Genomic DNA, 13,285 nt, shown 5'->3' with positions numbered 1-13,285 from the left:
GCTTTGCGTCGTGGGTTGGTATTTCCAGATGCAGGAGGCCTCATAGATATTAGCTTATTTTGTGTAAATTGTATTTAACTCAATCCCTACCGTCATAAAGTGCCATCCACGCAGCATCTGACTCGTCATTTGTAGAGGCGTACAGAGTACTTTGCGTTTCTTGTTAGAGGCCACCTGAAAAGGGGTGGGTGACTCACCGCCCATGAAAGTCATCATTGAAGACGCGAGTCTCGAATTGAATCACCTCATCTGCAGGAGCTATATAGAACTTAGATTTAACATCAAGAGAAACATCATGCAGCCCAAGGATATCTTACAATAAACTTCAAGGGGCCAAGGCGGAAGACGTGAACCCGGAGAGTTTTCATGAGACGAATAAACAATGGTGACGCAAAGGTATACGTTCACGGCACAAGAAAGAGCCATCAAGAACTTCAAGAGTGTGGTAGAAGACACCTGGCAAATTGAAGTGCTGATCGCTTTCGACTGCGGAGTCAAAACTTGTTCAGAAAGAAGAAAGTCATGGGAATCATCACAGTCGCGACCTGCGTCGGTGCTGTTGTAAAGACCCATTGGCGGCAGAGACTCTGGTGTCCTTAACGGCAAGGTCGTACAAGAATGAAAGGCGGTGACAATTTTGAGTAGGAGCTCAATATTGGAACTGCTTGCGCAGCTCCAAAGAGGGAAGCCAACTTAACGGGTTGCTGGAGGTTTATTTGAAAAGGGAGGAGATTCCTGAGGCAGAGATCCATCCACTTTGGGATAAGTGGAGAAAGCTACAGTGAGAACACCACAAGAAATGCTTTACTGAGCAAGTCGAGATGAGAAAAAGCTCCTGTTATCTGTCTGTCAATCCCCCAATACCCAATTTCATTCTGGGCCTATTGTTTCACCAATCGGCCGTTACTCAACTGTCTGGCTTTCCGTGTCCATATGGATGAGATTTGAGCGCAGATTCGAAGTCAATCATGCTCGACCCGTACGTCTACTACTATTCAAAGCGCACTGGAGCACTATTATCAACTACTCGCATAACTATCAACGTGCTATTGGTCAGGCTTTGCATAATCTACTTGACTTCCTAGCTGGCCAGTTTTCTCGTGGCGACCAGCCTCTCAACTCCCCGAATGCATGCCGAGGGGAATAGCTCATTCAACTACACACCATCCGGTTCATAGTTCTTGGGACTGTAGCACATCTTTTGGGTCACACCACCTATATAGATTTCTCTCAGTCAATTCAATTGGTTCAAGAGCCAAGGCACTAGGCACGTGGCAAGTGCCAGAGTTGTAGGCTCCAAGTTCTGAATAGGGAAGTAATCCGCATAAGGTAGTCTTCCGCTCCAGTTTGGGAAAGGAATTACTTGTAGTTACCAAAGACTTCTATCATTCCACTCGAGAGATCGTGTATTCCGTCGCATTCGCTTCGTTCTAACAGCGGTTCATGCAAGCGGGACATGCCACACGGGAATTGCCCGCAACCCGAGCAACGCCTACAGTTTAGAACCGAGGCACGACCCTATCGGAGAGCCCCCATTAGCGACCGCGAGCATCCCCGCTTTGGCTGGCACTGATCCCCGACTGCTCAGCGGTCAACCGACAGAAGTACCTGGTAAGAGTTTTGAGGTACTACATATTTGTCGGCATCGACAGCTATTCCCCAGCGCCTCTTGGGCTGTGATGATAACTTCCGACTCGGGCTATATCCTTACGCTTGGTGGAATTGCTTCTGGATAGTGTAGCAAGTTTGTGTACTTTAGAATCTCCATCTAAAGCCTGGAGCCTAGAAGGGAACTGATTATCTGAACACAAACCAAAGACTACTTCATCCAATAGCATTAGGAACACAGTATCGTACCGACGACCAACCAAACGGGTAGCTTACTACACAATTAGTGCCGCTAGCTTCCCTTCTGAAATAGATGTCTTCGACGTGCACAAAAGATGTTAACTCCCAGCAGACAGCAGGGTGAGGGGTTGCAAGGGTTTGCTATCCATGTAGCTCGCGAGGTACATACAGTATCTACTGTATTTGGTAGTCTAGCGTCAATGCGGGGTGCTTCTCAGCCGCGGATACTTTAGTGACTCCACTTCAATCGCTAGTACCACGTACTATTAAACTCAAAATTGTTCGTTATGAAGACCGCTGCATCTACTGCGTTCTATTTTTCCACATTGCATATCTGATATGCAGCAACAGTCCTCTTCCGTGGTAAGAAAATGCAGTAGACGTATCTTCCCTCGATACAAAAGTATGACTGTCGGATTATTTTTCAGATAGCTAAAGCGAAAAATCGTACTTTGATATGCAAACACTGACTACTCTACACGGAGGTGTCTGGCTTCTGGGAAGTTAGTTACCACCCGCAGAATATCGCCAGCAAGTTCCCCTATGCAGCTAAGTAGAGACTAAGCTTGTATTGCAGCTTCAGGAAATCCTTCTATTAGTTCATTCTTCTTCGCAATCGGGATCCTGTACCGCCTTGTTGGTTTTATGCATCAACCTGAAGCCCAAAGGGCTTGAACTTCGAAACTTCATCTTTGGGTCAGGAAAGACATAGGGAGCTTGAAATGTAGATCTTTTGCAAGAGCACTAGCTTGCCACCCAGTGATCTCGATGGTACAGTCTGTGTTCAAACTCCGTTGGATAGCAGTGTGATATAAGTGTCGAACCGCGAACCTTTTGAATGGTGTTGTTGAACTCAGAGTGAGAGCGGATCTATCTGCTTGATTGTGTTCTGTGCCTCCCCCTCTTCAGAGAGACTCTGCCTATTTATATACACTTTAGCCTGTAATCTGAAGGGCATTGCTGAAACCTCCTGTTCTGTTGCCATGCCGTCGCGGGTCGGTGACAACAACGTTGTTGAGGTAAGTGCCGCAGTTGGTGTGACAGCTAGCGTCTCAGGAGGTTTGCCGCAGTGGCTATCTTGCAACCCTGTCAACAGGTGTAGTATGCGTATACTGTGGCTCTGCATATGTCCCATTTGGACCCTGGTCTGTGCCGTCTTTTCATGCATAGTTCGAACCAGACCAATTTTCTGAATGGTCAGCTGAACATCTAACACTGGTAAAGCTCCGTTGCCTTGAGAACGATGAAGTCCCAAGCGACATAACCCAAAGCCGAAAAGGTTTCCCGCCTCTAGCCGGTGCAGCGCTAAGACGTTCTGAAGCTAATGAGCTGGCAAGGCCCTCAAAAATGACTAGGATTTTCCTCTCCTTGCGAGTCCCGGGGTAACAGGGATTCTTACCCTCTGGCGCTGCTCAATCTGGGAGAGTTCACCTCTTTGCTTGCTCTAGCGTGAAGCGCCAAGAATGCAGGTCGAATGCCACCTGTGAGATCATTTTCCAACTACCTGCTAGGACCAGCGTTTTTCAACTAAATACCACCACTCCCACGGGGAAGGGCCTTCCGGGCCGCAAACATGACCGGATGTGAAGTCATACATGAGAACAATCTATACGTCCAATGAAATAACCGAAGTAGCCACGCTGTCCAACTCGCTGTCCTGGGCCAATCCGTCCGCAACACAAAGCATATATAGATATAACTCTTTCATATATCCGAGTTAAATCTTCTTAGGCCCAGAACTCCTTACCTCCCCCTTCACCATTCAGATTGTATCCAATAAACTCACTATGCGGTTCATTTTCTACTTGGTAGTTGGGTTGGCAACTACAGTGTTCTCAGTATTCGCCGCTCCGTAAGCATTCGTTTAGACCACTTCAAGCAGTGTTTTCGAAAGCGCTTACAGGTTAAACAGGAAACCCTGCCATAAGATCAGGCGTGGAGCACAAGACCTTGACGATCAGCTCTCTGAACGAGACGACGAGGTTACTTTTTGTGGAACTGCATGTGGATGGGCTAAGAGAGACGATGGCGAATTTGAAGCGATTCCATGCTAGAAGATCTTGGAATTGTAAGGTTTATCAGATTCGTACCCTGTATACATTGCCCTGCCACTTGTCCATACTGAAAACGAGGCTGACGTGTCTTTCAGAAGCTTCAACTTTCGGTTAGCTTCGAGTTGTCCCAAGGCATAGCACGAGCGTGCTTCCAAATTATCTGCTCGAGGAGACGTTTGCATATCTTGTTTTACGCCCCTTCTTTAACAAATGAATTTTGGCAGTTCTCTTACTGGCGGCTGCGACTGAATTGACAAGACAAAGGATCTCGCGTCGGGTGGGTAAAAGCAACCCATCTGGTGTTGTACTAGCAGCAACGGTGGATGAGTAACCAATCTTTGGAGTCGACTCCAGTCACAGCATCGCAATCCACTGAAACGTAAATTTTGAGTACACGCTCTTCTTAGTTCACACCACAATAACAAGTCTCGATGTACGCTCCCATATTTCGAAAGAGTTAATTGCACTATCTTTTGCATTCTGGCCGGCTGTAGGATAGTGCCGGACGTCTTTCAGCATACATAGTGTCCTCCCGCGATCGCAGCCTAAAGGCGTTGATTGATGGAAGCTGCTAGACGGAGTATCAAAATCTAGGAAGTCGGCAACTTGGAAGTTGCGACATTAACCCCGGCTCCAACTGGCCGCTAACGCAATAATGGGAAAGGCTGGGCTTTGAATTCGAACTCGTGACACTTGGCCAGAGTCTGGATTTCACACCGAAATCTCCAAGTAAAGTCCACCGTCTACATCGGCTGATGCTGAGAACCAAGATTTCCGCAAGACTATGCGGGTTGAAGCGTCAGTTTTCTTATTGACCCTCAGAGGGTAAATTTCACGCGCCGTGCACTTCTCTCCATCATGCATTGAGACTCTGGCACAAAATCACTACGTGTATTAATAACCGAACATAACTTGAACGTGTTTATCACCAGCCCCGCAGAGCCGGCAATTTAAAGCTCTGTAATTTGCAAACCAATTCTTTCGTACAAGGCCCTAAGTGTCGCCTCTTCTTCAATGGTTGAAATGCCTGTGTTAGTGTAGGAAGCCTCCCGAAGGTCTACAATTCGCTCAAGGAGATAGTCGTACGACTCTCCTTCTGAGCATCGGGAGCAAAGGCATTGGAATCCAAATAAGCCCCTTAGGCTTCGTTGCCGTTTTGCGAATGGTTGAAAATGTACCCCGGTTAAGTTCAAGAGCGATAAGTCTTTAGTAATGTTAGTGTCGTTGCTGGGACTTTGAGACTCAGATGTCAGAACATACACGAAATAGTAATCTCCTCCCCGGATGTGATGCCGCGCACTGCCTCGACTGTTACAGCGAAATCGTCGTCGTTGATACGAATTCGCGAACTATAGATGTCAGGTTTTTGGTTTCTGAGCAGCGTTGTGATTAGAAACACTCACTTTGGAGCACAGTCGTGGTTGAGAAGTGATATTTCAGGATACAAAAGAGAGTGGTCGTAACTGTGGAAACGCGAAGAGAATCCAGCATTGTTGAACAGAATACCTGTCAGGTAGAGAAATGGGTCTTTGGAACGACTAGTCAGATGGTAAAGCAGTTTCTGACTTGAATGAGGAAGTCTGGATACAGCGATCCTCAATAACTCTTCTTGCTCTTGCCATGACAATGCGTCCAGAACGTCGTCGTTACAAACCAGAATGGGGTATTCAAAAGCAATCACGTCTCCGCGTTTAATGTTGTGGCTTGCGAATAGGCCGTTTCCTCTATCGAATGTTATCGATCGAAAATAGGCTCCGTGGATATTCTGACGCCTACTTTTCGAGGATCTTGTAGTCAATTTTAAGTCTAATGCGACTTCTCGAGTAGTGATGACTGATAAACCCCGTCTGCCGGCAAAATCAGTATTTGTGTGGATGCATATATCGTCGCCCACAGTTGGTACAAAGATTGGGCATGTCGATTCAGGCAAGTTCGTTGGGTAAAGTCCGGGTTGAGTAGAAGTATACAATGCTCTCGGACTTGTGGCATCGTCTTGTCTCAATTTCGTGAAGAAAGTGTATCCGTTCGTCGAACAACATGGAGACAGGAATAATAATGCAGTTTTTCGCCAGCATTGACCGGGCGAACTTTCCCCCAGAACGGGGAGAACAGTTGCCAGAAGACACCCAAAAATATATAGTCGCATATTATTGGAGATTGCATACTTCACGGAATATAACATGCCTTGCATCTTGATTTTGTGAAGTCTTTCTTTGGTAGCTTGAATCCAGAGGCAAAATGACAAGCGAATCTCCCTAGACAATTGGAGTAGTGTTATGGATGAGATCCTCAGAAATAAATGGAGGCAGCTGACGACTGAACTAGCCCGATTAGGCAATTCCTGACACCTCTTGGCCCTGCGGCACCGGGCAAATATTCAAGTCTCTTCCATCACAACTTCCCTTCCTTCTCAATCGATCAATTCAGCCAATCCGTTATGCCCCCCTGATTGGTCCAACACTGCCATACGGAGGTAATGAGATGGCGACAATCCAGCAGCGGAGACCGCGTTGCTCTATATTTTGTTAACCTAATACGATGCTAATGTGGCTGTAGATTCGATGGAATCTTGAAAATGACAGGTCCTCGCTCAGCCTTTGGCCGCGGATATCGGTCAGATAAATGTTTATTGAGTTGTAATTGAAGGGGAAAAACATCAGCCGTATCTTGCGGTACGAAATCCTTCTCAAACTCAATCCACTTATTGCCGCAGGGTTGATTCTGTTACGGCATGAGCGCTTGAATCGATGAAGTTGTAGCACGGAGTGCCACGATGAAATTGACTACTCAGGTGCAATAAGGAGCAATAATCCAACTCATGCAGACGGACTTCTAAAGCTGTAGAACATCACCGCGTTCCATGGAGCGCATGTATTGACAGCAGAACGCCACTGTGGCAAAGCATCCACCAATCCTTCAACCGAGGCCTCTCCGTAAAAGCCTCGGTGCCACCGCTGGTCGATAACGAGGCTTAGACAGATCTGGCCAGGTCCAGACCTGTTCAGCAGACGGATTGTCGCCACAGTGTAAATAGTATATAGACAGGCAGAGTCTCTCTGAATAGCTAGGAGGAGGAGGACAATCAAGCAGATAGATCCACTCTCACACTGTTTACAACAGCATGTCTCTAAACAGATGGTTTGAGAACTACAATTCTTTCCTTGATTCTTCCAGGAAAATTCAACCATCATTTACCGCCTTCGTTTGTTGCCTTTTGGACCGTCTTTTCAAATCTGGTCATCCACGCAGAAATTGGTCGGAGTGGTCTCTCCTCACCCCTTGGGCTCGGTTGTTAGGGCATCAGGTTCAGGTTTGTTGGGCTTAAGACATCGCCCCTCGAAGACCTAGTTCCCGCTATTAATGATAGGAGCTGGAAACGCAGATAGAAGGACAGCTTCAGATCATACAAACCAAAAGGACTGGTGGTACATTGGCTCTTCTCATGCCGAAAAGCCGAGATGTCAATCGCTTTAACCACACTAGCTTATTTACGCTCCAGTGGGGCCCCGGTGAAACAAGCCTTAGCAGTCAAGTACGAGGTACAAATGTACTTGTTATTACAACCACAAAGGGCTCCATCGCCTTGGCGGGCGGAATGCAAACTTAAACCTTATTTTGGTTGCATCAGAATACGGAGGATAGTGTGTAGTCGGCGTACTCGGCATAGGCAGATCACAGTCGTGCCTCGTCTTGTGTTTCCAGCGATCCTATCGTCCAGTGTCGGCGCCTAAAGTTTCTGGGTCGATCTTTGCGGCACTCACCGAGCATCGCGGTATCTTGCTGCCAACGTTCAAAGCAGTGTACCGAGTAGATGCCGTAGAATCTTGGTCAGACGTGTCACGCTCCGCTCCGCTTCAAACACGGCAAGGGCTCGTCGCAAGATATATGAGTTTGGTCCTGGAGCTGGCTCGCTGGGCAAAAGTACGAATCAACCCCGCACTGCTTGCTCCAACATTCCAAGTTTTCCACGCTCCCAGTGCCATGTTCGTGATAATGATGGACCGAAGGTGGGGGGCACCATGGGGAACCCTAATGCAACACTGATGTTGAGTTCGGTCTTCGCCATATTGTAGTCCCTTTGTGCCTCCACACGGACACTCGTTTTAAGCAACTTTGGCTTAATCTTTAATTTCCTAACGGAGGCTTAAAAATGGCTATACATAGAGTAAGCCCCACGAAAGAGCCGCTCAAAGATATGGAGAGACACTTTCGAACGCCCCTGTTCGGTGATTGAAGGGCCTGTTGTATGCTCTCTTCGAAAGGCACAATACCCCATGGGATTGTGGAATACCTGCCTCGCTTACACCATGAATGCAGACTGCCTTACGGGGAAGAGGTGACTGCATGTTACGTTACGCTCTCTGGTGGTATTTCCAGACGAGCCAGATCATCCAATTCACTTCCTATTGGAGCATAGAGCGTCATAATGCCCCAAACACCGCTCAACGAAAGGGAACTCCCTGTGGGCAGTTCGGTCTCAGTGGCAGCGAGCAGACGGATAGAATTTTGAGCCCTGCTGTGGTGGTATGCCACCCGGGAGAGCTCTGACCGTGAGGCATTACGTGCCACCACCGGAATTTGGATCAATTAGGAGAAAGGCACACCGGCCTGGTTGCATGCAAGTTAAGTAGCAAAGATGGACGACCCAACTCCCCTTTTCACTTCTTCATTTGCTTTCTATTACCTTCCCATTTGCACGCTGACCGGGCGAGCATTCCAACAATGTCGTCAGATAGCGACAAGTCAAAGGGTGAGTTGCACCAGGGCGGTCAGAGCGATATTCATCACTCTGAGATCTTGATCGAGGCCAAGAGCGAGTTGCAAAAAGGCGATAAAGCCGAGCTTGATCATTCCGAGGTCTTGGTCAACCCCGATCTCATGAGCGATGCCGTCGATGGCGAGGTCCGCGAACATGGAATGGGCATGTGGGCGGCGGTGAAGCAACACCCTTGGGCTTGCTTGTATGCATTTGTCATGTGCTTCACCATTGTGAGTCCATTTCCTGGATCTTTAAGCGCAGAATATCTCCCATTTGGGGTAGAATAACGGCTGATACCTATCAGGTCATGGAAGCGTTCGACATGTTTCTGAACGGCAACTTTGTGGCGCTCCCCGTTTTCCAGAGAAAATACGGCGTCTTGCTGAAGGGAGGTGATTATGCGATACCCACTCGATGGCAGAGTGCCCTCTTCCAATCTGGTCAATGTGGTGCTTTTGTCGGCGTATTCTTGGCTGGACCTGTCACCAACCGTCTCGGCTACCGCTGGACTACCATCTTGGCCCTGATTCTTATGAATGCCACGATTTTCATTTCGTTCTTTGTAAGTAGCACGAACTCGTTGCCGAGCTTATCGCCTGACCACGTCCACTTGATTAGGCCGACTCACTCACAGTACTTACAGTCGGACAAGCGTTGGAAGGCGTCCCTTGGGGATTCTTCATCGCGAACTCCCCCGCCTACGCCAGCGAGATTGTTCCCCTCGTCCTTCGAGGTGCATGCACGGCCAGTCTGCAAATGGCCTGGTCTGTCGGTCAAATCATTGTCGCCGCCGCTACCTATGGCTACAATAAGCGCAACGACCAGTGGGCCTGGCGAGTGCCTCTCGCCTTGCAATGGATCTTCCCCGTGAGTCCCTCTCTTTAGATCTAGGACCAAACTGACTTGTCCAGACCCCCCTCTTGATCCTCATCTTCCTCGGCCCCGAATCTCCGTGGTGGCTTGTTCGTCGTGGACGCAGACAGGAAGCACTTCGTTCCATCAAGCGCCTCGGTACTAAATCCACAGAGCATGCTGAACAGACACTTGCGATGATGGAACGAACTGTCGAGATCGAATTGCGCCAGGGCGGGACTCCTACCCTCCTCGACCTTTTCAAGGGCACCGATTTGAGACGAACAACCATCATCTGCTTGATGTATGCGTCACAGAATTTTGCAGGTAATCTGATTGCCAACCAGGCAACTTTCTTCTTCGAACGTGAGCAACTCTCCTCTCTGACAGCTTTCAAGCATGGATGGCTGACTCCCTTGTTTAGAAGCCGGGATCTCGACTGACCGTGCTTTTGAGCTCAATCTGATCAATTCGTGTCTTCAATTCTGTGCCAACGCGGGCTCTTGGTTTCTTACCGCCTGGTTCGGTCGCCGAACCATCTACCTCTGGGGCACAGCCACCAACATCACTCTGCTCTTTGTTCTCGGCATTTGCGCCTCGATACCACAGAACAGTGCAACCAACTACGCCCAGGCAGTTCTAGGCATCCTCATCTCCTTCGTTTTTGCCGGCTGCATGGGTCCGATCTCGTACACCATCATCGCCGAGACGTCCTCCGTCCGTCTTCGCGCTTTGAGCACTGGAGTCGGCCGCGCCGCCTACTACGTCGCGGAAATTCCCATGATCTATCTAGCCTCAAAGATGCTCAACCCGACAGGATGGAACCTTGCAGGCAAGTGCGGCTACGTCTGGGGAGGCACCGCTTGTGTCTGCTGGGTTACGGCCTTCTTCTTTCTTCCTGAGCTCAAACATCGTTCTTACCGTGAGAGCGACATCTTGTTCAATCGCAAGATTCCCGCCAGGAAGTTTAAGTCGACCGTCATTGACGTCAAAGACAACGAGTAAAGCGCGACGATCGGTGGGAAGGAACGGAACACGTTGTGAATCTCGTTGCGTAATGACTGAGAAGATGGACTGTATTTCGGTTCGATGGAGGCGGGAGATATTCAGAGAACTGTTGGTGGACCAGGAGGCAGCAGCATAGGGTGACATCTCTATACTTCCTAAAGGGTGTGAATTAAGAGTGTCCGGGAACACGACGCCTTGCATCGAATCCAACTTGGAGCGAAAGCTTGATTAAGTACAAGGTGCTTACGTCCTATCGTCTCAATAGAAGTCTCGAGACTGAGGAGCACTGCTCAGCTCCATTTTGGACGAATACTCCGTCCACAGCAAAAAGTCCTCCAGCCCAGCTGCTTGCAGCCTTCCGCTCTGAGCGCGAAGTCCAGAATAGCTGAAGGTCAATGTTCCGCCTTTTGCACTTGCACAAAGCCAATTATTACCCGATGAGAACCTCCACGCAATTTAAAAATCCGATGATTCTCCGGAGTGCTGGATTGGCGTAAGTACGTAGGATTCTTTGGATGCTGCAAGATCACTTGCTGGGCCTGTAAGTCAGAAGCAACGGCTCTGCAGCATGACTAGGAGCATCTACTCAATCCGACTCACTCTCCTAATCGTCATCCTCATCCTCATCCTCATCCTCATCCCCATCGTCTTCGCTGTATTCACCCTCTTCCTCTTTAGCCGCCTCCCATATCGCTTTTCTCTCTAACCTCCTGACTTCGGAAGGACGATTCTCGCTCAGAGACTGGGCATCATCCACAGCATCGTCGAAATATCCCCAAAGTCGATTGCGACTCACATCATCCAACAATTCTTCTCTAGTCCTATCTGATCCGGGATTGTTTCTGAACGTCTCGCCACTCATCATGTCCTCGATCTCATCCTCTGAGTCTTTGCCTGCGATGGACTTGGCAGACTGCAGCAGCTCCAAAGCGCCCTCATGCTCCCACCAAGCGACATAGCTGTATTGCAACAGCAATTCGACCTCCTCAAACGAGCCTGGAGACCAATATGCTGGGTAGCTACCGAGATGAGCATCGGCGTTCAAGAGAGCATACACAAAGTGTTCGTTAAAATTCCGGATAGATCTGGCGAGAAGCTTGACGTGAAGTTGGAACTTGTGCTGTAAGGAAGTGAGGATATGATAAGGCTCTCCTATCCACTGGCGGCTGATTGGGCTTCGGACAACGTGGAACTCGACACGTTTCCATAGCCCAGGAGGCAAGCGAGTTGCAGACACTTTTCGAGCGAGTTTGATGTTGATTATGTCGATGAGCAATTTCAATTTGAGCAACATCACTGCAGAGATATGCTGAACATGCCCAAGTTGGTTCAGATATCCGACCTCTTCAAGTAAGTTGGCATCTTTGACGGTGAGGAACGGTGAGTTCATATTATCCTGGTCATAGTCACCGCGCTCCCCATCTGTCGCATACGACTTGATGAAGTCATAGCACTCTTGGTCTTGATCTAGTCGTAGCATCATTGGAGGTATGAGGTCTCGTACGCCCATGTTGTCGGCTCTGCACAGTCGCAGCATATCCCACATGTGATCAAGACCCTCACTGACACCGTCCAGTGTTCCTAATCTGCGGACAGTATCTGCTAAGTCAAACCTTGCACGCATGTAGTTTCGAGTGTTGAGGAGGCCCCAGAAGTATCCGACGTGAGTTTCGAATGCATTAGAGGGTGTCATGTAGTCAGGCTCTGCATATCGAACAGCATGTTCCTCTTTGTTGAGCTTTGTGCGGGACTTCTTAATCTTGTTGCAGATTGATTTGTGCTCTTGTCGATGCTGTACCTGGTGCTCTCGGGAGCAGTAGCGGACCACTTGGCAGCCTGTACATCTGGAAAGCGCAGATTTTGGCTTAAGACAAAGGCTGCAGCGGTGCTTTAGTGGGCCACGGGGACCTTTAAACCCGGATGCAGGACTGTCGGGGTTGGGCAGACACAATGGATGTCCTATTAGGACCATCGTAGTAGCTAGTCAGAGACGCGGGACAACGACTCGAAGTTTGTTGAGGTCCAGCTGGAGTCTCAAGCGAATTGAACTAATGAGCAAGAGAAAAAAATCCCGGGTTGCACGGTTGATCTACTCGCGATTCACCGTTTCAATTTATTTCGGAATGATGTTCAAGGATAGATGCTGGAAGCTTGGCGGCGTGGAAAATAATTGCCGAGCCAGAAATATTGCACTAACTAAATTTGTAGTAGTCTTTTGCTGCACGTGATATAACGTGACCACTGGGCATATTGCTTAATTCAACCTAGCTGTAGTGGGTGCTGACAGATAGCTGGCGTCTGCGCGCCTCTAAAGCCCACAACAGGGATACCCCTGGTCCTCGCCCTGGCACCTATAAATCAGGCCTACTGCAGTAAGGGACCTCTTGGCACACTCCATCTGCCTGTCTCGTCGGTGTTTTCAGATTTCTTTCCTTGTTTAATCGAGAGACAATCAAGGTGTCGGTTCCACAATAAGGAGTCGGTGGCTCAGAAGGCAGCTGTTCGCGCATGTTTCTGGATTTTTTTTCAACAAGCTGCTGTTGGATGTCGGCACCGTCTCTAACCAGCTCTGGAGGAGCGGAACACCCTCCCGCTAGTACCTAACGACACGGCGATTAGCAACTTCTAGGATGAAGAACGACTACAACATCCAACACTGGCTCAATATCAGTGCCTATTAATTACTGGCTACTACTATTTGTTTCATTCTTGAATTGTCTTTGTACTGCCGGGTTCGTATGTTGCTGGCCCTTGATCCAGCGCC

General features: G+C 48.7%; 3 protein-coding genes across 3 annotated transcripts; 1 reads left to right on the top strand and 2 right to left on the bottom strand.

The window, feature by feature from the left end:
* Positions 1-4,852: 4,852 nt before the first annotated feature.
* Positions 4,853-5,941, bottom strand: Z519_01433 (uncharacterized protein; the record flags this gene model as incomplete). Its single annotated transcript, XM_016759190.1, has 5 exons — positions 4,853-5,106; positions 5,163-5,251; positions 5,306-5,626; positions 5,679-5,749; positions 5,870-5,941. 5 exons carry the CDS (start codon positions 5,939-5,941, stop codon positions 4,853-4,855), a joined length of 807 nt encoding a protein of 268 aa, XP_016624518.1.
* A 2,683-nt stretch (positions 5,942-8,624) lies between these two features.
* Z519_01432 (uncharacterized protein) lies at positions 8,625-10,518 on the top strand (the record flags this gene model as incomplete). Its single annotated transcript, XM_016759189.1, has 5 exons — positions 8,625-8,891; positions 8,966-9,223; positions 9,280-9,528; positions 9,573-9,879; positions 9,938-10,518. 5 exons carry the CDS (start codon positions 8,625-8,627, stop codon positions 10,516-10,518), a joined length of 1,662 nt encoding a protein of 553 aa, XP_016624517.1.
* Positions 10,519-11,125: 607 nt separating this feature from the next.
* On the bottom strand, positions 11,126-12,493 carry Z519_01431 (uncharacterized protein; the record flags this gene model as incomplete). Its single annotated transcript, XM_016759188.1, has 1 exon — positions 11,126-12,493. The coding sequence occupies one exon, from the start codon at positions 12,491-12,493 to the stop codon at positions 11,126-11,128; it is 1,368 nt and encodes a 455-aa protein (XP_016624516.1).
* Positions 12,494-13,285: the final 792 nt, after the last annotated feature.

This window comes from Cladophialophora bantiana, assembly GCF_000835475.1.
Source record: "Cladophialophora bantiana CBS 173.52 unplaced genomic scaffold supercont1.2, whole genome shotgun sequence".
Taxonomy (NCBI): domain Eukaryota; kingdom Fungi; phylum Ascomycota; class Eurotiomycetes; order Chaetothyriales; family Herpotrichiellaceae; genus Cladophialophora; species Cladophialophora bantiana.
This window is presented reverse-complemented; position numbering and strand designations above follow the sequence as displayed.